The sequence below is a fragment of the Gopherus evgoodei genome, chromosome 5, assembly GCF_007399415.2.
Source record: "Gopherus evgoodei ecotype Sinaloan lineage chromosome 5, rGopEvg1_v1.p, whole genome shotgun sequence".
NCBI lineage: Eukaryota > Metazoa > Chordata > Testudines > Testudinidae > Gopherus > Gopherus evgoodei.
Genome location: NC_044326.1, coordinates 128,676,434 through 128,701,881, shown reverse-complemented (window position 1 = coordinate 128,701,881; position 25,448 = coordinate 128,676,434). Strand labels below are relative to the sequence as shown.

The following is a 25,448-nucleotide window of genomic DNA, read 5'->3' as shown; positions in this document are numbered from 1 at the left end:
ACTTCATGGGGAATGAGACTCAGTATCTGGATTATTGTTACTGTTGTCTGACATCAAAACTATCTACTAACATATTTGTACTGGGACTATGAAGGGTGTTAACCCTTTCCTTTCCCAACCATGGACAGTCCTTATATCCCCCATATGCTGTGTTACTAAATGACACTTTATCTCCTTTTCTGATACATCTGTTTGGTGCGTCACATGTGAAGCTTCACTTTCATCTCTAACACCTATAGCCATTGTTTCCTATATTCCTGGTGCCAGTGTGGAAAGAAGACGTCCTTGAATTGGGCTTGCATTTGAACTGGCAGCAGATTGGCACTGGGCATTACTGTCAGGACTTTGGCATGTCATTTAGTAGAAAACCTTGGCTAGTGAATGCTATCCACACCTAGCAGATGTGCCACTAAGTATTATCCCAGATGTTTTACATAATACAGAGCTGCTGGACACAATACTGCTTGGGGGAATCATGGCATCATTGTATTGCCTTTAGTATAAAATTCCATCTAGTTCACATTTCTGCAGGAGAAACCAAATGGTGCAATGGAGGGTAATAAAGTGGTGTTTTCCCCTTCAAATCTGTGACTGAATCATTTTGGTATCAATTTCACTCTTATGCCAACGGAAAAGCCTTTTTTTTTTCTTTTAACCTCCAGTACTAACTCCAGCTGGTTCTTCAAATGCTTTAGCCCTACAACTGGCTCTGCTTAATTTATAGGTCCCCGCGTTAATCACGTAGGGCTCAGCTTTAAGTCTAAACAAAAGAAAATTAGCAAAATCATTGCGTATGGAAGCAGAGAAGAAATTTCCAAAATACACTGGAAGCCAACTATGCTGCGCTACATCAATCATCCCCCCCGGCAGCCTTTTCTGTTTGGTCTTTCCTTGTCTGCCCTCCATCGGAAACAGGGAACATTGATGCTGCAGAGGCTAAACGAGAGGAACATTATTTGCATTGCCCCGAAGAGTCTAGTTTTGCTCCCAGACGCTTTGACTGTTGCGGACCGTGTGTGTTACTGTTGGGAGGAGGTGGGGAGGGGATCGATGTAGGAATAACGGGCAGACAAGAGGCAAGTGAAAAGCACCAACATCCAACTTTTGGTGCCTCTCTGCTTCCCTCCGCAGAGCCTCCCTCTGCTTTGCTCTGTTTCTGCTCCTGGAGGGGGAGAAAACTGGCCCCACGCCGGGCGGTGTTTCAGGCCGAGGCTTGTCCCGCCAGCTCCCCCCAGTTCCCCTCTTGCCATCCGCTCCCTGAGCAACCCCAGCTCACACGGTGGAGGGGATCTGGGCGCGTCTCCTCCTCCCACCCAAGCCCCGGCTCTTTGTCCAACAGGCTGCTCCGCCGCTGCCTCTCGCCCCGGCTCCTGCCCAGCCCGTCCTTCCATGCGGACAAGGCGGCTCCACCCGCAGCTCCGGCCCCCGAGCATCCTGCCCGGCTGCGGGAGCGGGCGGCGGCGCGCGAGGTAAGCGGGGACAGCTGCAGGGGCGGGCGGCGAGGGCTGAAATGCTTGTGGCGCTGCGAGCTGACGCCTCGCCTGCTCCAGGGACCGGCGGGCAGCAGCGGGATCCGCTTCCCTCCTCCCTTCGGGGCGTCCCGGGGGAGGCTGGGGGTCCCCGGCTCCCTCTGCAGCACCAGGGTGGCTCGCCTCCTCTTCCGCTCGCTTTGCTTTCTTTCTATTTCTCCAGCTCTCTCTTACACACGCACCCTCTCGCTCTTTCATTTGATTCCTCCAGCTTTCCCTAGACATTATCGAGGAGGCAACTCTCCTGCCTTGGCAGGGGGCTGGACCAGATGAGCTAATAGGAGGAGCGCGCGCACACACACACACACACACACACACACACACACACACACACACACACACACACACACCGTCCCTTCTCTCTCCTCCTAACGGGGAGGGACTTGGGCTTCCAGCCACAGTGGGGCTGAGAATGAAGGCACGTGTGCCATGAACACTGCTCTCCTTCGCAACTGGACTCAGTCCGTTTCATCCGAACCTAAGTGAGGACGAGACTGGTCTTGAGAACCAGAGGGGATGAGGTTACAGGGGATTCTTTCTATTAGGCCTGGGTTAGGTTTGCTGTTGTTATTGCTTTGGGTGTGGAGCCAAATCCCAAAAGGCAGTGGAAATCCTCTGCTGAAAATAGTCTTGCCAGCTGGGCGAAAACCCTGGGGGCAAGGGATTTGGGCATAACGGGCTTGTTATGGAGGGCAACCTGAGATGGTGACAATACACACACACGCGCACAAATCCGCACTCCCGAAGAAGTTGCCTTTCCGTGTGTCTCTCATACTTAAAGTGAACGCTCCCCCTTTTCACTCTCCGACTCAGTGTTTGAACGCAACTTTTGGACAGTCCGACCTGAATGAGTGCACCGCCGATCAGAGCAGCGAAATTATTCTTTCTCCTGTTATCCCCTGGATTCCCACTCCATTTATTGTGCCGCCCTAACAGGGCTCGGCTAAAAATAATAATTCTTCCCTTCCACTGCTTTCACCCAGCGCCGGTTCACTGCGTATTCACCCCAAATCCTCCAGTACACATTAATCAAGATGGATAGTGAATACAAAATATGTCCCCTTGCCATATCTGCCCCTTAATCCCGAGAGTGATTCTGGAAAGCAGCATTATACAATGCCTCGATTAATCCCTTACACGAACAAATGCCATTTCTGACCTACTCCATTTTCTGTGACTGGGATCTTTCCAGACTGATTTTAGCCTCGTTAGAGAAATGTTCAGATACAAACCGGGGTGGGGGGAGCGCGGTGAGAGACCATTAACGTAATATGATGTGTGTTTCAACCAAACAAATTTCTGTTATGGAATCAAATAACACAATCATTCATCCTATAATTACCTGGGAGTGGTGGATGTGTGTCGGGGAGGGTTAGGCTACTCCTAAGTGGACGTTGTGCCCATATCATGCTTGTTTTCATTTCACTGATCATTTTCAAAGCCCTCTGAGTGAAGTGACCTCATTCGGCGCTCGGTGCTTGGCTAGATGGTTGCATGGGCGATTCTGGGTTGCCCAGCAGGTGAAACAAACTACTCCGTGTAACCCCAGTGAGTTGGGGTTTGCCCAGCGAAGGGCTGGTGATCGCACTGCTTGAGATTTCTCCATCGGGTGTAGTTAAATTAACACACACACACACACACACACACACACAGACACACACACACACACACACACTTCTATGGCTTTATTCAAAACCGTCTTCTACTCGCTCATAATCGTAATATGCACCATTGCCTTTGATTGTATTAATTAGGGTACCAAGGAAGATAACGGAGGGTCGAAATAATAAATGACTCGACAGAACGAACTAGCGCCCAGATTTCTGCAAGAACCTCGGGAGTCTCACGTGCTCGCTTGCCAGGAAGAGCAGAAATGGGCTAAAACAACATTGTCCTCGTTAACTGTTGGCATCAGGTGAATACTGTGCCAGGGTCGCACTATTAAACCAACCAGGGTGAGTGTGTATCGCAGGGAACTGCATATTGGTCCCCTTCTCCTTTTCGACAATTGCCACTGGATCGCCGTAGCGCAGTGTGCATTTGTCGAGGCAAAATACATGAAGCCACTTAGCAATTCCCTGAACCCTGATTAAACTTCCTTTAAAAAACAAACTTCATTCTAAATCAGCTGGTGATCAAGTTGAAAGCGGCGTTTCTGCTGGAGTTGGGTTATTTTAGACGATCAAGGGGGGAAAACGTTCTCAATCAGGCAGTGACGCTTTTGGGGGGGGCAGAAACCCCTTTAAAATTATTTGGCCCCATTAAATCGTTCCAGTACACAGAAGACTCATGCAGGACATTTTGCCACTCTTCACAGTTTTGCTTCACCCTCTGTATGTTTCAATTGAAAACCAATTAACGGTTTCTATAAATCGGTTAGCACCCCTTTTATGTGGGGCCCTCTGATGCGTGCTATATTGCCCTTTAGATGCCTCTTCCTTTTTTTTTGTTTTGTTTTACAATTGTTGTATCAATATAATGCTTCCTTTCTTCCTCTGTCTCTATAGATACAGATCTACAAGGCAAACTAAAGGTTTCAACTGCTATTCAGCGCCTCCTCATTTGTCCCGGAGCCCTAACAGTGGTGCCTTTTCTTCCCTGGCTGCTTTCCCCTGCTTCTGGAGCAGCAGTTATGGTAGAAGCAGATGGCTACTGATTGGGTGAGCTTTGTGGCTTTAATACTGAATACTTTATGGAAAAGGACTTTATCATGCTTGGTTGGTCAGAGGCACAACGGGATGAGATTTATGACTAGAGAAAATAAATCTCTTTAAGTTTCACCCCCCTGTGGCAACTTGCTCTAGCAAAGCCAGGGCTGGAAAACCCCGCATCTTTCCCCTCCCCCCCCCCTTCTTTTCTCCCAAAGTTTAGCAAACGTCTGAAAACTTCGGGAAACTCGCTGAAGCAGCTGCATCAGCTTTCTCAGCCCTTAAGGCTGTGGTGGGAGGGGAGGTTAATTGCTAGCTAACAGGCTGCGGTGTTGTAATGTAGGATCAAAATATGTTCAGAATTCAAGGCGATCCCCTGTGTGGGCTGGGATGCGGACCTATGCAAGGACTGAAGATTACACGGTTATAAATCCACACTGGGAGATTCTGATAGTGGCATCCTAATAAGCCACGCAATGCAGGGCGGCCACCAGGCTCTGCTCCAGGAGATGTTTGCTCAAGGCTGCTGGTGGCCTCCCCTCCCTGGCTTTAGGGCACAGCTACACTATGAGTGAGATGTTCAAAAGGACTCAGCATTGGCCTCACTCTGTTCCCATTGGAGTCAATGAGAGTTTTACTGTCATCTTCAATGGGACCAAATTTAGACCAAAGTGCTTCTGACCAACACAGTTCTCTCAGTGTTCTGATTACACAAAGCTAGGTACTTAAATCCTTAAAGCATGACTCAATTTCTATCTATCTATCTATTTAATGTTTTTTCTATTTCTACATGCTCATCACTTGTATCAAAGCACTGAAGACATTATCTGTGTCCCCAAATTGCACCAAAGACAGTCAAGGAACATGGTCCTTGGTCATGGTAAGGTCCCATCTGTATTATATGCTTTTAACAATGATTGGAGATAATGTAACCAGGGCCCTTGAGTTGAGGTCATTGACTTTCTAGGGCAGATGGACCTTTAGACACAGCAGGATTTAGCATAGACTCTGGCCTTAGAAGTACTTCCCCTTCAATTACTCCCACACTCATTATCTCACATACTACTCCACCATTGGGGAGACATTCCCCATATCAACATATAAATTCTTGATTAGCATTTTTGAGCAGTTAACAAACCAGTGATTTTTTCACATTTCTCAAACTGTCCTGAGCATTTCTACCAGGTAAATATTGTAGGAACAGATTTTCAGAAGAAAACTGGTGATTTTGGATTCTTTAAATGTTGGTAGCCATTTTTTGACACATCTTAAAGGTACTTGATTTTCAGAAGGCATATATTCAGCATTTGCTGAAAATTCAAACTGTTGGACACCCAAAATAACTAATCACTTCTGAAAATCTCAGTCTTACATTTCTCCCCAATCATTTTAAGGTCATAATTAATAAACGTTTGGTAAATGCATTTTCCAGTCATGTCTCGATTATTTATTGAATGCTTTGGTGAATATAAATTTGTGTAGATCTAAATAGTTACTGAGCACTTGCTAAGCTTTTCTCAGGTCTGAAGCATGCTGGAAGCATTTCACCGGAAATTGAAGTGCTGTTGGGGGCTGGAGAAATAGCAGAGAGGAAAGGAAAAGGTGTGCATCGTTTGAATCTTTCTCTGTAGTTTTCCGTACATTGGATTAGAGAGGGCTTGAGTAAGCCTGTATGAGGGATCTAAGGTGCCTTATGTTTCTGTTGTTGGGAAAAGATTGTTTTATCTTTGTGGGAGTGAGTTTTAGTTAAAGTCTGCATCTGTGGAGAGTAAGCTTTAGAGTCATGATTTTTCAAATGAAAATTTGGGTCATCTTTCCAAATATCATTGACATATATGGCAGAAAGAGGGCCAATTAGGGGGAAGGAAAATATAAAAGGAATGGGAATGTGGGACTTGTCTTGGAGGTGAGTTGATAAAAGGGTGAGGGGACTGTGTAGTGGGACTAGTCCTTCAGCAAGGCATCAAATTCAAGAAAAGCATTGGAGGGGCTACTTAAAACATTTCCATAACCATGTGTGGAACTGTCAGTAAGTGTTTGTTCATTGAAATAATTCCTCTACACACACGTTGCTGAAGTGCTTATCAATAGACTAGGGGGTATTTAAATGGCCAGTTGCTCACCAGTAATGTTTCTCTAAGGCCCAGGTGATGCATGCTTATAAGTACTTAACACATACATTGAGGAATGTGTGGCATTTTGTCTCAAGTCACTTTCTTCCAAGATGCAACCATCCATTTTATGGGCTCATCTGCCTTGTACTCTGTCCCTGAGATACTTACCTCAACTTTATGCATTCCCCCAAGTGATGACCATGCCTTTGTGAAAGACTATTCCACCACTGTGAGACATCAATCTGAACAAGAGATCTCTTCCTTTGCTAACACATCTCCGATGCCAGGTCAATGCCTTAGCCATAATCCAAACCACCCCCATAAATGCAGCCACATTTCTCAGACATGCTTCCCACTCCCATGAAACAGAGAAGTGTATACAAGACTATTGTTGGACAGACTGGAAGGGTTTGGATACAGTGTTACGAGGATTTTGATGAACTTCTCTCTCCATCTCATTTTTATAAAAGCTGGACAGTGAAGTATGTTTGCTTATCCAGTGCTTAACTAAGACAGGGATTTAGATGAGACTAAGATGCCTGAGGCAAAACTCAAAATAAGATGGATGTGATGCTAATGGGGTGAGAAGAAACATCCAGAAGAAGTGGAACATGTAAGGTCTGTTTCCTCTATTATAGGGGTAGGTGGTTCTGAACTCTAGGAGTTCTTTTGAACTTCTGGTTGCTCCTGGGTTTCTCAGGTAGAGCAACAGCCTGAAGAGTTGTTTCCCACATGTATCTAAGAGGTTGTGACCAATTAAAGTTAGCCATGTCTATTGTACCTCCAAATTAGATGCTGCTGCAATTTCTTCTCCATGGAGATTCCCTCAAGGAGCATTCAGAAACTTCAGCTGCAGCAGAAAGAAACAATCCATTTACTTCGCAGAGTGTGATGTATGGATCACATTACACCTGTGTTCCATAGACTGCACTGGCAATCAGTTTGTTTCTGGATTCACCTGACTTGATTTTATTTTATAAAGCCTTATATTGTTTGTATCCTGGTTATTTTAGATACCATCTATTTCTTTAACTACTGCAGTATTTGAGATCAGTTGAGATACCCTCCTAGAAGTCCCCAGATTTGAATGATAGTAGATGGAGGCAGGACATAACCAAGTTTCAGGGCCTTGGATCTAGAGTTTCCTTCCTATGTACTTCTAACAAAGCCTGAAAAGCTTCTGTGTTCCCTCAAACCTAGCATAAATAAAAGTTATGGTTGAGGTGAGTTTCTTCCCTAGGTTTAGACTTTTCCCAGTGGTTATTTGTATTTAATTAGTGTAGTTCATTATAAAAATGCATAGACATGATTGATGGGTGCATATTTGTGAAAGGAATAAATAGATACTTCCTCTGGCCTCCATTATTCTCACCTCACTGAAAAGAGAAGCAGCAAGATTTGAGGCAGCATCTGCCATTCAGAAGTGGGGAATCAAAAGCATCTTTTTTCCCTTCTCCCTGAAATATGGGTGGAGGAGGGAAGGCCTTTCAGGACCAGGTCTGAAATTTAGGCCCTATCTCAACTGGGAATGCAGAAATAAATGGGTGGAATTCTATAGCCTATATTACGCAAGAGGTCAGAATAAGTGATTATAATGGTCCCTTCTGACTTTAAAATCTATTAATCTAGGAAGAAAGATCTTTTTACAACAAGTCTGTATGCAGTGATTTGATCTGATTCTAACAAATTGTGGGGCGGCGGGAAGCATTATTTGACATGGATAGGGATAGATGAACTCACTTATTTATCTAGCTTGTCTATCATACTCATCCCCAAGGTAACTTAACATCTAAGAAAAATCTTTAACTGAGTGTAACTTTTTTAAAGGGTAAGTAATTTTTAGGTGGGCAAACTACATTATAGAAAATAATCCATTTCACTTTACACAGACTTAATTTTCTGCTCTGCCTCTACTATGGCAGAGCAGAATCTTAGGGAAACTCCTTATAATTCCCTCGTTTACCTATTTCAACTACTTTTTTCTTCCTATTAGTAAGAGCATCCCCTTTTATTATGTTTTTATTTTCTATTCAGGAATATATATATATATAATATATAATACATATGAATATAATATATTCATATATATATATATATATATATATATATATATATATATATATATATATATATATATATATATATATATGAATGAATGGGTGTGTATGTGTATTTATGATGGGTGTGTATGTGTATTTATGATGGGTGTATTATTTACTCCCTAGACACACATATTGCCCTTAGGGAATCTTAGGGAAACTCCTTATAATTCCCTCGTTTACCTATTTCAACTACTTTTTTCTTCCTATTAGTAAGAGCATCCCCTTTTATTATGTTTTTATTTTCTATTCAGTAATATATATATATATATAATATATATATATATATATATATATATATATATATATATATATATATATATATATATATATATATATATATGAATGAATGAATGGGTGTGTATGTGTATTTATGATGGGTGTGTATGTGTATTTATGATGGGTGTATTATTTACTCCCTAGACACACATATTGCCCATTTCCCATAGCAGTGCCTGATATCATATTAAATAAAGTTTAATGCATATGACAATTAGTCAATGATAATAACGTGCTCATTTCAGCAATCCAGTGCCCTGTCGCTGTTCTTTTGCTCCCAGCTATATTATTAAGCAAATCAGTCCCATTTAGTTCCACTTTATTGCCCAATTGTCGTTTGAATTTATTATTAAATATCCTACCCAGTGTCCCCACGATTTAGGAATCTTTCTTCCCCCGCCCCCCATGATTTAACGTCAGTTATGAGTCAAGCATGCAGGATTAAGAGCCTCACTGGGTTATCTGAATACCATCCTTCGCTTGTTAGAATCTTTGAGGGGAGTTTCTCGCGGTAAATGTGCCAGATAGAACTCCCCAAATCATGAGAACCCGGAATAGAGTTTCCATTCGGATTTAGCTTTGCATTCAAACTGTCACTGAGATACCAGGGGTAGGGAATCGCACATATAGGGAACAACACGTGATCTGACAAAAGGCAGGCGACTGCTTGCCCAGCAAAGTGGCATGTGTGATAATTACAGTAACAACTCAAACAATATGTGGCGTGGGACTCTTCCCTGTTTCCTTAAAAGCTGGGGTCTATCAATTAGTGCCTAATAGGGACAAATGCAATAAGTCAGTGGGAGTGGGAACTAAAGCACTAATGCCAACTAGTTGATTAGGAAAGGAGATTACCAAAATCCCATCAAACCCTGAATTTCAGCCAATCAGAATAGGGGGCTGGCTATTTAACATTGGCTACTGTAAAAAAATAATCATTCCTCTTCTTATGAATGGCACATTTTTCACGTGGCGAGAAAAAATAGTCACATGACTGATTACTTAGCTGAAAAAGGCAAACGTGAATGCAAGCTTGAGGCGTCCAATGATAGCAACAACACGCTGAGTTCTCTCTAACTGTAGCTAAGACTACGATTGGGTCAAGGATGTTCTTCACGCTGGGTTTGAATTACAAATATTTGCAGATAGCGGGGTCTCACCTTCGTCGCCTCATGCACAAACTGTAGTCATTCCCCCTGCGGGTAACGCCTGAATCTCAGTGAGACCGGGTTGAATCCTCCCTTGGTGCAAATGTCTCGCTGGTTCTGTACATCCCGTATTTGTATCACATCCCCTATTTGTATCCCATCCCCTATTTGTGGCCACAGAGAGAGGCAATGAAAGAGCACTGTGTATCTGTTCCAGCACTCTGTTCTCACTGCTACTTGTCAACTGATTCTGCTCACCACCCAATCTTTTACCTATCTTCAGACTAAAACAACATAAACCTGAAATCAATGGGGGAAGGGGCGTTCATATGTATACACACATACATTTCTTTCAATATTAAGTAATATATAGTCCACGAATCTAAACAATACACATACGGTGCGTGTGTGTGTGTGTGTGTGTGTGTGTGTGTGTGTGTGTGTGTGTGTGTGTGTGTGTGTGTGTGTGTGAGAGAGAGAGAGAGAGAGAGAGAGAGAGTCCACATCTTTGTGGCACTCAGATATTTTGGTAGGTGGGTTAGCACCAAGGTAAAGCAATACTGGCAGCACACCTCAGGAGAACAGATTCTAATGTGGACGGGTCTCTTTGACTAGCGTAGGTTCCTGAAACTGACAACCGTAGTGTACTTTTTAGCTATCAAATCAGCACGCTCCCTTCACTGACTCACCAATATTAAGACGTTTGTTAATTCGAGTTAATTAGCATTCAATTAATTCAAGTTCAAACAGGCCCACAAATTAGTCTAGACAAACCCAAAATGACTACCACGCCAGTACCCACTCCTGCCATTCCCCATCCCCCAAACATATCTGGGGACTATAGTTTCTGTGCAGTCCAAGGTAATTTATTAGAATTTAGTCTATGCCAATGTGGAGTTTCTTGACTCTTTCTAAAACATCAGGGGTGAATGTACCCCTCTGTCTCCTCCTAGCTTTCGCAAAGATTGTATTGTTGGTAGGAGTGGTTTTCAGATATTCTTCATTCGTATTTTTGACGAATCTTGTCAACGTGTTTTAACTGATTCCATGTCATCTGTCTTTCCTTATCACTACCTGGACTTGGAAGAGCACGTTCAAGAACCCAAAGTCATCTTTACAATTAATCAAAATTAATTTCCACTGCAAACGCACGCAGTGTGTTTTCACAGCTAGACACCACCATCACCTTCTATTTCATTCCTCAGATCCTTGGGGGAGCATGAGCATAGAAAAACATCTTCGAAGGGAAAACTTTTCTGAGCAGTGTGGTTTGATGGTTAAAGCAGGGGACTCGGAGTCAATAGACTTGAGTTGTTTTTCTGCTCTGCCGCTGTTATTGCCTTGCTGAGCGAGCCTGTTCAAGTCACGTGAGGTCTCTCCGTGACTCAGTTTCCCCCTTTGTAAAATGGCGATAATACTACCTACCTACCTTTCCAAGGCCCCGAAACAAGATCATGCCATGAAACGTGCTGTAGATATTACACTTTAAGAGTAGGACTTTTATCTGTATAGGGACTGCAGGATCAGCCCCACGTAAATATGTTTAATGATTGTTGTTGCTCCAGTCCGCTACAAAAAAAGCTCCCAATCACATAACCTAAACCGTCAGTTTAAATAGGCAGCGCTTCTGTAGTTCACATCTGAATATGATGAGTATAAAAAGCGTGGCTCGCTGTACCTTTAAAATGGATGCTACAGTTTTCTTCTTCAAACATTTCATCCTACCTTAGTGCATCTCCTTACCCTTATCTGCCCCTCACAGGGGACCATTTTACAATGAGGAATTTGGGAAGGGCTTGGTTGGAATTATAGAATCATTGGAGGATCATAGAAGATCAGGATTGGAGGAGACCTCAGGAGGTCATCTAGTCCAACCTCCTGCTCAAAGCAGGACCAACCCCAACTAAATCAAGCCGGGCCTTAAAAACAGGAGAAATCCTGTCATGGTATAAACCCCCACTCTGAACCTTAGCATCCAAAAGATGGGGTACCAGCATGAATTCCTCTAAGCTCAATTACCAGCTTAGTACCTGTAGCGCTGCCACCAACCAAGAATTCCAGTGCCTGGTACACTCTGGTCCCCCCAAAACCTTGCCCGGGAACCCCCAAGACTCAGTCCCTCTGGATCTTAACACAAGGAAAGTAAACCCTTTCCCTCACCGTTGCCTCTCCCAGGCTTCCCCTCCCTGGGTTACCCTGGAAGATCACTGGGATTCAAACTCCTTGAATCTTAACACAGAGAGGAAAATTCACCTTCCCCCCTTCCTTCTCTCTCCACCTCCCAGACTCTCCCTGAGAGAGAAAGTAATCCTAACACAGAGAGAAATTAACCTGTCTCTCCCCCTTCCCTCCTTTCTCCCCACCAATTCCCTGCTGAATCCAGACCCAGTCCCCTGGGGTCTCACCAGAATAAAAAAAAACAATCAGGTTCTTAAACAAGAAAAGTTTTTAATTAAAGAAAGAAAAAACAGTAAAAAAAAATCTTTGTAAATTTAAAATGGAATAGGCACAGGGTCTTTTAGCTATAGACACTGGGAATACCCTCCCAGCCTAAGTATACAAGTACAAATTAAAATCCTTTCAGCAAAATACAGATTTGAACTCCTTCCAGCCAAATACACATTTGCAAATAAAGAAAACAAACATAAGCCTAACTCGCCTTACCACCTAGTACTTACTATTTTGAATCTATAAGAACCTGTATCAGGGAGATTGGAGAGAAACCTGGTTGCACCTCTGGTCACTCTCAGAACCCAGAGAGAACAACCACCAAAATCTAACAGCACACACAAAAACTTCTCTCCCTCAAGATTTGAAAGTATCCTGTCCCCTGATTGGTCCTCTGGTCAGGTGACAGCCAGGCACATATCTTGTTAACCGTTTACAGGCAAAAGAGATATGAAACACTTCTCTTCTATTAACTCTTACTTATCTGTTTATGACAAAGCCTTACTCACAGGAACGCCAACAATTTCTAGCACGAGTAATGCTTACTCACCATCAGTTGTAATGGAGTTGCTTTTCCCTGTTCTGAATTGATGACCTTCCCCTGATCATTTTCTCAGGATCACCTAACTGCGAAAACAAAGATAATCAACTGTTGCCGTAGACTACGCAGTATAAACTGAACGGTTCAGGGTATTGCCTTGACAGCTGTTACCCAAATTACCTGAATATAAACAGACAAAGACCTAGACATGCCCGTATAGATTTAGGCATGTCCTCTGCACACGTACATGTGTTCAGCACGAGCTGCATGCATTTGAAGTCATGAGAATAGATTTACAACTGAACTACATTAAAACTACTCTTGATTTGAACTATTCTAGCTGTCCCGGTTTTACTATGGGGCCTTATGGACCGTCCGTCTCCCTAACAGGCTCCGTAAAGCTCTTCTTCTGCGGCAACAGATTAGAACACAGGCTATTGAATGTAGGGTTATTAGTGTCAGAGCCGTGCTCAGCAATGATTTACCCGATGGACACACACCTAGACTAGAGCTGGATTGCTTTGAATGTTGCTAAAATCAGGACATTTGAAGACAATTCATAGCAGAGCATTTGTCCTGTGAAAATCTGAACACTGGTTTTTTGTATATACACGGTGGGATTCTTTACCTAACTTTTTAAAATGGAGATTATCCTCCTTCATTGTCAATACAGCTCATGGTTTTTTTAAATTGCTCTCATGTGAGTCGCAGCATAATACTTACAATGGTGTTTTGACAATATTCTTCTTATTTCTCTGATGCCTATTAAGCATAAGGCCAAATCCTGCTACCTTCATTCTCAGGGATTACTCGACTAAGGGAATAAAATTTGTCCTAGCAGGGACCAGCTATGCAATTCACTTTTACTCCACCCCTTTAAAAGAAGCTTTCAGGGTAGCATTGTTCACCTTAGATCTCTTCCTTAAGAAAACCAAGTTGCTTCTGTAAATTAAAAATGCATTTCTACTTTTATGCAACTCGTATGTTTTGCCATACACACTAGCTTGGTGCTAATTACAAAGTCTAAAATAAACTGAGCTTGATGACCAAGGTGAGAGCGGCTGAAAAAAGTTTTCCTGTAAACGAGGCATTTCCATATTTTTGCGTGTGAGCTGTTTAATTTGAGATACCGAATTCAAACTTTCATTTAAAAGAGATCTTTCTAGCATGTTCCTTGAGAGGCCTGTTTCATTTTATATGTTGATGATTCTTCACAGCAGGTGTCTGCAATTTCTTAGCCCAATTTTTGCAGTCCATATTTAGACTTTAGGAGTCTAAATACATTTGCTACAGTAAATAATGCAGGATCTCTCCCACCGTTTGTATGACTGAACAGGACTGAACATTCGTCTGCTGAGCTTCATAGTAACACTTAAGCTATGCCCTATGACTGGATGTGAGGACGGAATTTAATCTCTAATATGATTTTGGTTGATCAAATTTCTCCCAGTTATGCAACTGGACCCGATTCTGCTTCCACTGAAGTCATTAGGAGTTTTGCTATTGACTTCAATTGGAGCAGGATTGGGCCCGCTACATATACGCGCACTCACCCACCTCAGTAATCTTGAAGCTTCTTTCCATTTAGTTTAGAAAAATAGCCATCTCTTAAATTAAAAAAAGATATTGTAGCTTTCTTATTTTTTGCTTTTTTCTGGACTAATGTACCAAAGAATGTACAAAACTAAAGGCACAGAATATTTTTTTAGGGGAAGGGGACTGCCTTTTTTAGCATTACTATTCCCTTCATGTTTTAATTGGAAACACAAACTTTAAAAGGGACCGATTCTGGGTACAAAACTATTCTTCTGTGAGGCTTAGATGAAGCTGTTGACTGGGGTTCATTTTATAGTAGCTGGATATAGTAGTATTCGAAGCTGGATAAATGCACACAAATATCTTAACAATCCATTTCAGTGTCAGGGAATTTCGGTAACTGATACTATCGAAGCAATTTCAAACTAGTTTATGTACCGTGGGGTCCCTTAAAATTCTCGCAAATAAAAATAACGGGTACATTTTCTCTTTTCCCCTATTAATAACGGTCATTTGGACAATTGATATCACAAAGCAAGAACAGTATCATTTAAAACACAGGAAAAAATCTTGGAGGCAGGAATTAATGCCTAAATTGTGTTTACTCCCATATCTGTAATGTTATGTCAATCTCTCGTCCAGGCGATGAAGGGTTTTGTTGAATTAATAAGATAAATGTTGAAAGCATATTATATGCAGCCTTTAATCCTAATGTCAGAAAAATCGTAATTATGGAGGGGATAAGTGAATTTGAAAGCCAACCATTATCGAACTCTCTGATTGCAAACTATTTCTGTTCGCCATTGTGAAATGCTCGCTTTCTTTCTTTCTTTCTTTCTTTCTTTCTTTCTTTCTTTCTTTCTTTCCATCTACGTTGTGTTGGGAAGGATGGAGATAGGTGAGGAACTGGTAAACAGCCAGTTTTTGTTCTGAAAGTGCCATCTCATCTGTATAGTGACCATGTAAAAGGACCTTTTCCTTTACAAATGAAAATGCAAAACTTACTGGGAACTTTCCCCAAAGCTTTGAGAAAGGCAAGCTCGCTAACGGGCTAAAGGTTGTACCCGCTTCTAAAAAAAGAGCAATAATGTGAACCAAAAGGGTGATGAGGCAGGGAAAGGGCGGGCTGCTTCACCGGACGGCCCAGCCTCCACAGCAGCTGGGGAAGGTACTAGCCTCGCCTTTAAGCGTCCATCTAGGCGGGTGGAGTTTGAAAGCAGTCCCCTGGTGCCTTTTATATGGACTGCGGTTCCCCGCGGAATCCCTATCTAGCCTCGAGGCGCTCACACTTAGGGCCATTCCTCTCGCTGCTGCTGCCAACCCCGCCTCAAGCATCCCCCCTTCTCCCTCTCATCCTAGCGCAGGGAGAAGGGGCTTGCGGTTACTCTGTGAGTTTGCTTTAGTTCTGCCTGGTCCTTTTTTTGTGGATTTCCCCTTCTCATTGTACAGTGGTTTACTTGATGGGGCTTCACGGATCCCCTTCTCTGGGGCTCTTGTACTGGGGTGGGGGGAATAACCCAGTGCAGGAGCGTTAGGCGTCACTAGTAAGAAGAGGGGCCGCTAAACACGACCATAACCTAGTGGATGTAGAATGTGTGGACGAGAATCCCCCAGGGAGTCTGTTCCAGGCGAGGCACAATATCACCCACAGGTAATAGTCTAAAGAGACTTGAAGGGAGCTGGGGGTTCAGATGTTGCCTTTGGGAAGCCAGAGGCGGCAGAGAGAAGGGGGAGGGAGGGAAAGCAGTCCATGTTAAGCCGTTTAATTTCATTCTCTCTCTCACTTCCCCCAGAGGCTTTCACCTATGGCTGCGGTGTACCAAGCGGATCGGGGTTGGTTTCCCGGCGGGACAAAGCCATGGGAGAGCTCAGGGATTCTCCTCGGTGCTGAGAGGTCAGTGACATCAGAACCATCCTGCCCTGCTGCGAGGGATGCAGGGAGGCGCAGGTCAGTGGGTTAGGAGATCTCCTGATTCCTTCTTTTTCTGCGTCCTCGGCCACACTGCCAGCCCCAGGAACCCCTTCCTGAGGTGACCCAAGGAGACTCTGAGATGTCAACTTCCGACCCTGCTATCAAGCCACAAGAGGAACCCCCCCCCAGCCCCGCAGCACTGATATCTCTACCCTCCCCTCATAACTTTTCATCTTTCCCCCGGGATGTGCAGAGCCTGGTCTAACTTCCTCCTTGCTATTCCTTACTGCTAAAGCGTGTTTATTCAGAGGAAAGACCTTTGTTTATTCGACGGCTAAGGAAGAAAGGTTCAGAGCAGCGAGAGAGCAGTAAAATATCCCAGACAAAATGGGGGTGGGTGGGTGGAGGGGATTTATTATATTTCATTTTAGAAAAAAAATTGCACGTAGCTTTCATAGTCTCTTTGCAGAAGAGAGAGTCTCCCTGGGGAAGGAACCTGAGTATATTCACGCTGGAGGAAACTGAATGCCAAGCCCATCTTACTGTGGGCAAGAGGATCTTTTGGTTTCTAAAATGAAAGGAAAAACGACAGCAATAGACCACAGAATAGCCTCTGACCTGGGCAGACACTTGCAGGCCAAAGTTAGCGCCAAGGCTCTTCCTTGTATTGTAAAACCAACCCCCCGTTGGCTGAATAGCAACATTTCGGACAGTCAGAGTCCTGTCTCGCTCCTTAGAGATCCCAAAGTTTAATAGTTTGTGGGATTCCACGCAGGGCTTTTAAGCTCCAGAGAACACCTCCCCAGCAAGGGATCTTTGCTGAATAAACAAGAGGAGGAAAAATTCTGCAAGTGTACATGGGGCCCAAAGCCAGGGAGCGGATTGTACATGCAGCGAGATACTTGCAAACAGGTGAAGATTATCTTCAGAGCAGCGAGCAAAGGGATTGTGTGCATCTAGAAGGGTGGCTATTGGGCCAGGACCAGTTGCTATCCATTGGCGTTTTAGCAATGAAATAAGAATAGCTACAATAACACGGGGGCATTTAAATACACCCCCCCCCACCTACTGTTAAACCTCGTCCTAGCCTAGGTAACAGCTGCAGAGTGATGCTTGCTGACTAAGGAAAGGGGTTAAAATCTTCCCTTTAATCAAGCAAGTATTTAGGAGTTTTCCCCCTCCAGGATCATCATCTGCAACGGGAGCCCAGTCTCATGGTGAAAGCCACTAAGAGGAGATTTACACTGGGAAAGTGCCTCCTTCTTCTGAGATCCAGGGTGCAATTTGGCAAGAAATTCTTGCTGCCCACACATACACACAAAAAGTCACAATAATAAATAATAAATAATAAGCGGGATGAAGGGGTTTTCATGTCATCCCTTTAAAATAAAAGGTCCTCCTTTTATTCTTAGGCCGCAAAAAGCGCTTTAAGAGGATGCTCTCAAAGCTTTGGGCTCTGGGATCCCAAGGAAAAGGTGGGGGGCGGGCAGCACCTCCGGGTAGCAAGCAGGAAGGGGAGAAGGAGGGGAGACAGGCAGGGAGAGCGCCGAGCCTACTAAAGAGTTAAAGGGAGGGGACGTGGGCTGTCACGCGTCATTGGGCAGATTATGTGCAGCAAACAAAAAGTGTGCGTTTGTGTGCCAGTCAGTCACTGCATCGGGTCCATCTGCACAACTCGCTCCGGCTCGCCCCCCTCTCTCTCTCTCTCTCTCTCTCTCTCTCTCTCTCGCTTTCTCTTTCTGTCTCTCCTTCCACCTCTTTGCACAGAGCACCCAGGACAGCAGCCCTACCCTCTCCCACTGCCATGGAAATATACTGATACAATAGACACTGGGGGGGGGGACGCGGAGAGCAGCCCATCCTTGGCCACTTTCGGGTTTCCTGGCGTCTGGGATTATATTCTGACCTGATTCCTGGTAAGTAAATATGCATGCGAAGGGGGCATCTTTTCTAGCAGTAAAAAGGCCGGGGGAGACACGCCGCCGGCCAGCTCGATACAAAGGAAAGGAGTTTTAAACAGAAATAGACGGGGGCGAACACTGAGCTCCGCTCGGTGCAGGGAGACAAACAATGACTGGAGGTGGCTTTGCGCCCGGCTGTGGAGAAGGGGATCGAGGGAGAAAGAGAGGACCACGGGGTTGGTTTTTGTTAAGCAGTGGGGGCTACATGGAGGAAGCGAGGCGGGGAGCTTTGTGATCCCCGTGTGTGGGGGGTAGGGGGCAGTTATTCTTGGTGTTAAACCCCTGGTCCCGAGGAGCGTCCCCCGGTATTGTTGTTACACAGAATTGTGTTTGAATGACGCTGCCACCTCCCCTACAATGAAAAGCTCGTGGGAAAGGGATTTAGCATTAAATAAACAAACAAACAAGTGAGGGAACTCGCGGGGAGGGAGAGACTCTACCACTGAACTGCAGGGAAATGAAAGGAGGCGAGAAAACGGGCACGTTTTTAAAAAAACCCTAGAAGCGGTGGGTTATTTGATGCTCTTTTTATACTGCTCCGAAACGGGTAAGGGGGTGGGGGTGTCTTTCGCCACTGTAGAATAATCAATGAAGTTGCACGTTTGAGGGTTTAATTTCGCTCTGAGTGAGAGACAAATATGACACGGATTAGGGCAAAAGACATCGGTGGTTTAGAAATCCCAGTTTTAGAGGCATGGTCTAGTGGGGTTTTTTTTAAATCAGTTTTAGAATTGAAGTGCTTAATTGGATGATAAATCACAGTTGGATAAATCAGCGACAGTAACAATATTATTCTATAATCACCTGTTTTCAATAAATAATTAGGGGCCGCTACTTCCTGGCCCTTCCATCGCTGGCTTCTAAAGAAATAAGTGACTGATGGCACAGTTATCTATTAAAATATGGGGGAACGCCAGTTCAAGGGTTTTATACAGTCTGCCGGTAGAATATTATTTTAAAAAGAAAAACAAATTATATAGATCGATGCCACTTAAAAAGCAGCCACAAACTAAGCTATTTGTAAATGGAGGCAGAATTCCCAACTGGTTGTGCAGCTATTCAGCTCTCTCTCGGCTTTGTGAACCAGAGTATAGAGGATCGGTAGTTTTTGGAAAAAGCTACGCCGAGGGTGATTTAAAACGGGAAGCCCCAGCGCTAGAGACCTGCCAATATAACAGTAACGTTTTACAGAGGGAATGGCATAGCTGGGATGGTCAGAATTCACAACTCGCTTCCCAAATTGTATTCAGAGCCAGAGACTTTGATGCGTGTATGGTACCTGCACATTCACAAGTCACATTTGACTGAATCTATCCCCTTGTATAACAAGGTAACTGGGATTCGCCCTCATCCATAAATAAGCGTGTCGAGGTAAAAATAATTACCTCTGCTTGCTGCTTTTAATTAAAGTCTCGGAGGGAAAGTGCTGGATTATGATAATGAGCAGACATACGTTCCCTCTTGTAGAGTAGAGCTAAAGGTTAGCTGACATGAAATCAGTGACATTGACAGTCCACTTGAAATCCATTCGCTATGCTCGTCTGTCACAGCGTGCAACAGAGCACTGGACCTCTCTTTAGAAGAAGAAAAAACCCAGCACATCAGCCCTACAGAATCCTGCTCGGATAGAAGCTCCTGAGCTGCGTTTCTTTTTGTGCAACTCCCCGAAGTTGCTTTAGCTTTAGAGGATCAATATGCAGATTCCACCCCCCCTCCCATTTCCTCCGCTTGTATGGCTAATGCACAGAGCCACCTCTTCTGTATTCCTGTTATTAGGGTCTCCTAAGAAATGAATCATCAACACAGCTTCCTCGAACCTCTCCTTTCATTCATTTCCATACACCGTCTTCTATTTTTTAAATATTGCACAGATGAGAGCGGCTTGCCTGGGCTACCAGTTTTTCAAACATTTTAATTAGGAGTCACGATTACGTAGAATGTTTTTAATGCTCATTTTTCCCTAAAATCAATGACACTCTTACTTGGTATTAAAACCAAAAACCCGTGTTCCGTGCCCTCAGTACAAGTTATGTAACTCCTCTCCTTCCCCCGTTCTCTCCGCCTGCAGGAATGGAGGAGACCGGCGTTCAAAGGGGTATATGGGATGGAGACGCCAAGGCAGTCCAGCAATGTTTGACGGATATTTTCACCAGCGTTTACACCACCTGCGATATCCCGGAAAATGCGATCTTCGGCCCTTGTGTACTGAGCCACACTTCTCTGTATGACAGCATCGCTTTCATAGCGCTTAAATCCACTGACAAGAGAACCGTCCCTTATATATTCCGGGTAAGGATGGTTTGGTTCCAAGATGGAAACGCACTGAATTCTCTCCCCGCGCTCTTTGCTTTTGCAAACGAGTCGCTGGGACACAAGGACGCACTTTTGGAGGGTGGGGACTGAATTCACCAACGTTTTCCACTTCAGACAAGGTTTTCCCCTACAGAACTCAAATTGCCCTTTTAATCGCTTGGCTGTGCCGAATGATTAATAGAGATCGGGCCAAATTCTGCTCGCCTTTGCCACCCCCGTAACCCCGTTGACTTCAAAGGGACTACTCCTGTGATGAAAGCCAGCAGGACTGACCCATCATCAGCTGTCATTTACATATGCATCGAAAACCTTTGGGGGAAAAAAATCAGATGATTATGGTTGTATGTACCTTTCCAGAGCTGCTGCTTTTGGTGGCATTTAAAATAGACTAAACAGATGTTTCATGTTTTAAAACATTTTAATGGATTTAATGCTCTTTTAGCAAATCTTGTTCTCCCTGTACATCCTTCCCCCACCCACAAAGGACGAGGGAGAAGTGATCCTTTGGAATCCTGGAAGATTAATTTACATTATTCACTTCACATAAACCTTATGCAGATGTGGCCATGTAATTGTGTCTTTATAAAGTTTGGGGGAGAACAGGCAGCATTCACATTGTCCTTTGCTGGCACAAATCAATTAAAACGTTTAAATAGTAGCTGGCAGGATTCAGTGGCCCAGAAAAACCACATGTATTTTTCAAGACTTGCAAATTTCCGACAAACGCTGGTGCCTGTCCTTTCCGGAGCCCGGTAAAAAGTCTGTGGGGGTGAGGAGTGTGGGAATACTTGGCCTCCTCTGATTTCTTGCATTCCCTTCCTTATGCAGGTGGACACTTCAGCAGCAAATGGCTCCTCCGAAGGTCTAATGTGGCTCCGTCTGGTCCAGTCAGCCAGAGATAAAGAAGAACAGAACCTAGAAGCTTACATCAAAAATGGACAATTGTTTTATCGGTCCCTTCGCAGGATCGCCAAAGACGAGGAGTTATTAGTTTGGTATGGGAAAGAACTGACGGAATTACTGTTGCTCAGCACCGCCAGATCCCACAGCAAGATGAACGGTAGGTGCTGCGCCTGGGCCAGAGTTCTGTGTCTCCCGCAGAGAGCTGGGTTGGGTTATCTTTTTGTTTTGTTTTCAAGAAGCTATTTAAACCATGTAAAGCGAGTGATAAAAAGATTCAGGTGAGGAAAATGCAGCCAACCAAGTCAGAGAGAGGCGAGGTGCGAACTGAGCTGAGCAAATTAGCTTGACTAAAGGGATGTTAATTAGGTAGTACAGAGCATCACTGATAAACATATTGGAAATGCAAAATGAGATTAGGGGCTGCAATCTGTTAATTTATACTCCACGGGCTCAAAAGCAAAAAGTGACACGAATAAAGGGCCATTAATTGACTATCCTGGTAGAGCCTAGAGGCCCTAATGATGGATCGGGGCCCTATTCTGCCAGGTCCTGTCTACACACAGAATAGGGGCCGGTCCTCGCTCCGGAGAACTGAATGGACTCCAGTCTCCATCCTCTTCCAACCCGGCAAAGAAGCGAGCCTTGCCCAGAGTTAGCGGGGGGGGGGTGGTGGTGGTGCTGCCGGCCCGGCGGTGACTAACCGGTGGCTGTTGTGTGTTGTGTCTCGGTGCAGGGTCGGCCCCGCACACCTGCCTAGAGTGCAGCCAGCGTTTCCAGTTCGAGTTCCCCTACGCGGCCCACCTGCGGTTCCGCTGCCCCAAGAGGCTGCCCAGCTCGGAGCCCAGCCCCGCCGAGGAGCCGCGCGGCAAGGACAGCGCCAAGGAGCCGGCGGCCAGCCTGGGGCCCGGAGCCAACAAATACTGCAAGCCCGGCGGGCCGCTCCGCGGGCACTACCCGGGCCCCGGCCAGGACAGCGGCAACGCCAAACCCTCCACGGACTTCCACAACCTGGCCCGCGAGCTGGAGAACTCCCGGGCGGGCGGCAGCTCCCCCAGCCGGGGCGCGGGCGGCAAAGCCAAGCGCAGGTACCCGGAGGAGCCGGGCGAGGAGCGGGGCCAGGGGGCCGGCAGGGGGCGCTTGCCCTCCTCCCCCAAGGAGGAGCTGGTGTGCACCCCGCAGCAGCAGTACCGGCCGGCGGGCAGCTACTTCGGCCTGGAGGAGAGCGGCCGCCTCTTCGGGCCGCCCAGCCCGGAGACGGGCGAGGCCAAGCGCAGCGCCTTCGTGGAGGTGAAGAAAGCCTCGCGCGGGCTGGAGGCCGAGAAGGCGGCGGAGGAGGCGGAGCAGCAGCAGCAGCAGCAGCAGCAGCAGCGCGCCTCGCCCGCCGGCGCCGGGGACTCGCTGCTGGGCGCCCGGCCGGGCGGGCCGCTCTCCGGGGGCAGCCCGGCGCGGGGCAGCGCCTTCACCACGGTGCCGCAGCTGGGCGGCAAGGCGGAGGAGCGGAAAAGCGCCTTCTCCCAGCCCGCCCGCTCCGCCTTCCCGCCGCACGTGGCGCCGCTGGGGCTGGCCCAGAAGCTGGGCGGCCTGGGCGAGCCCTGCCCGGAGGCCGCCGCCCGCCTCTACCCGGCCGATCCGCTGGCCGCCAAGCTGCCCGGCGCCGCCGAGCTGCCCGGCGCCGGCGGGGCGCCCAAGCAGAGCCCCTTCCTCTACGCCACCGCCTTCTGGCCCAAGAGCTCGGTGGCGGCGGCGGCGGCCGGGCCGCTCCAGCTGCAGCTGCCCTCGGCCCTGACCCTGCTGCCGCCCTCCTTCACCTCGCTGTGCCTGCCGGCCCAGAACTGGTGCGCCAAGTGCAACGCCTCCTTCCGCATGACCTCCGACCTGGTGTACCACATGCGCTCGCACCACAAGAAGGAGTACGCCCTGGAGCCGCTGGTCAAGCGCCGCCGCGAGGAGAAACTCAAGTGCCCCATCTGCAACGAGTCCTTCCGCGAGCGCCACCACCTCTCCCGGCACATGACCTCCCACAACTGAGCGGGGCCCTCCGCCCGGTACCGGGACAGAGCCACACACGCCCTCCCAGCAGCCAAACGCCCCCGGCCGCCTCTGCCATCTCCAGGCCGCTCACAGCAGGGGGGGGGGTTGGTCCGCCCCACCCCCGCCTACGTTTTCCAAGCTAATTTGGGGTGTTTCAGAGACCAGGTGGGTGAGGTGCTAGCTTTGATCTGCTGGTGAGAGAGAGAAGCTTTCCAGCTTACCTAGGGCGACCACATAGAGAGTGTGAAAAATCGAGACTGGGTGGGGGGAAATAGGCTCCTATACAAGAAGAAGCCCCGAATATGGGGACTGTCCCTAAAAAATCCGGACATCTGGTCACCCTAAGCTCACCAGGAGCTCTTCTTCAGGTTTTTGGGGATTTTGTTTTTGTTTTTAGCAACCCACCTGAGATACCAAGGTCAGATCCCCACTTTCCAAAATTAGCCCGCATTCATTGTCTTTGATGGCGCTATGGTAATTTATATCAGCGAAGGATCTATCTGGCCCTTGATTTTCAGAAGGCAGGTACCTAGCACTTTCTGATCATCAGGCCTCTTGAAGGTGTCTCCTTTTGAACAAACACCCCAAATCATTAGTCACTTTTGAAAGTGTAGGCCTTTACCTTGCAGCATACCAGACCAAGAGGGGGAAGGGTTGGATTTTTTTTCTCTTTTTTCTATTCGAATGCACGCATTTTCACTTTCCCCCAAAATAAATAAAAATAAAAAAAACTTTAAAACTAATAAAGTACATTTTTTAAAATGTCATATATTGCAACATATTGATGCATTTGTCATACCTTTCTACTTAAATTATTAAGCACTTATGGTTTAGATTTAATAATTATATGTAAGGGTAAATTTTTATTTTAGATATAAAGTTTTAAAAAAAGGAAGGAGGATTCAATGCTTTCTGCATTTGATGACAGTTTGTGTTCTTTCAAAAAAAAAAAAAAAAAGGACTCTATTTAAGTTTCCAAGGGAGAAGTGCATGTATCATGAAATGATTATGGACTTCAGTGCAGAATGTCCTCAATTCTGTAAATATGTATTTCCTTTTAATACAAAGTGTAATTCTGTGCCAGTGAAATGAAGTCTGCATAGTTATGTGTTTCTTTTTTTCCCTTAAAAAGATTTTATTCAACTTTATAGTTTATCTGCGTATGTTGGATGCTTTGACAATAAATGACTTTATTTTCTTCAAAGCACTTGGATGTTGATAAGTACTCATTTAGAAAGAGTGGCCTATCTAACAGGGGTAAAATGCTAAGACTATATACTATAAAGGAGAAATACATATATGATCCTTTAGAAATAGTGGGCAAGAAAAATAATTCAGGGTATAATTCAGCCCCCTTGTTTCTGAGCACAGTCTAATTAACAGTGGTTAGATACAGCGGTGTTGCACCACTGTGTGAGGAGATATACAGCTCCAGAAAGCAACATCTGATTATCATTTGGAAACATTGTGCTGATGGTTCAAAGGAGAAAACATTTAGACAAGCATGCCTGCCATTTAGCTGACCCTTCCATGTCAGCTTTCTTTTTGGTAGCCGTGTAATTAGCATCTTCACAAATGGCTGGAGACAGATCATTTATATAATTAGATCTATATGGAGGGTTTAAATTTTGTTGTACACTCTGTGTGCCCGTGCAGGAATGACTGCAACATTTATGTCCCTCTGTTATGGCTTTTAGGCCCGTAGGAAATCCTTCTTTTAAAAGGCACCAAATTCATATGGGTTTTAGGCTTGCGTTTGGCTGGGATCTCTGTTCACAATACCTTATTTTGAAAAAGCCACTGATGCTGAATGGCACCCTAGTAAATACAGCCCAGGCACCGCACTTATGTCACATAAGAGATGTGCTTTTAATACATCCTGAAAAGAAAGAATATTAAATCACCATAAATATACTGTACTGATAGCGTTCCAGTACTATCTAAAACGAACTAGACTAACTACCCATGTCTTTAAAACCTTGTTAG

At 45.5% G+C, this 25,448-nt stretch overlaps 1 protein-coding gene across 2 annotated transcripts; it reads left to right on the top strand.

Annotated features, from left to right (window-relative positions):
* Positions 1-715: 715 nt before the first annotated feature.
* Positions 716-24,625, top strand: PRDM8 (PR/SET domain 8). Of its 2 annotated transcripts, XM_030565547.1 has the most exons (9): positions 716-1,469; positions 3,284-3,484; positions 4,037-4,189; positions 4,990-5,057; positions 16,136-16,236; positions 18,022-18,170; positions 20,284-20,504; positions 21,357-21,588; positions 22,165-24,625. In XM_030565547.1, exons 7-9 carry the CDS (start codon positions 20,286-20,288, stop codon positions 23,457-23,459), a joined length of 1,746 nt encoding a protein of 581 aa, XP_030421407.1. In that variant the 5' UTR covers positions 716-1,469; positions 3,284-3,484; positions 4,037-4,189; positions 4,990-5,057; positions 16,136-16,236; positions 18,022-18,170; positions 20,284-20,285; the 3' UTR covers positions 23,460-24,625. The 2 variants fall into 2 exon arrangements, with proteins under 2 accessions (XP_030421407.1, XP_030421408.1); XM_030565548.1 differs by lacking the exons at positions 716-1,469; positions 3,284-3,484; positions 4,037-4,189; positions 4,990-5,057; positions 16,136-16,236 and having other exon boundaries at positions 16,722-18,170.
* Positions 24,626-25,448: the final 823 nt, after the last annotated feature.

Coding starts and splice junctions, on each gene's coding strand:
- PRDM8 (XM_030565547.1), top strand. CDS start 20,286: ATGGAGGAGACCGGCGTTCAAAGGGGTATATGGGATGGAGACGCCAAG. Junction 20,505..21,356: donor CCGTCCCTTATATATTCCGG/GTAAGGATGGTT, acceptor TTCCTTATGCAG/GTGGACACTTCAGCAGCAAA. Junction 21,589..22,164: donor ATCCCACAGCAAGATGAACG/GTAGGTGCTGCG, acceptor GTCTCGGTGCAG/GGTCGGCCCCGCACACCTGC.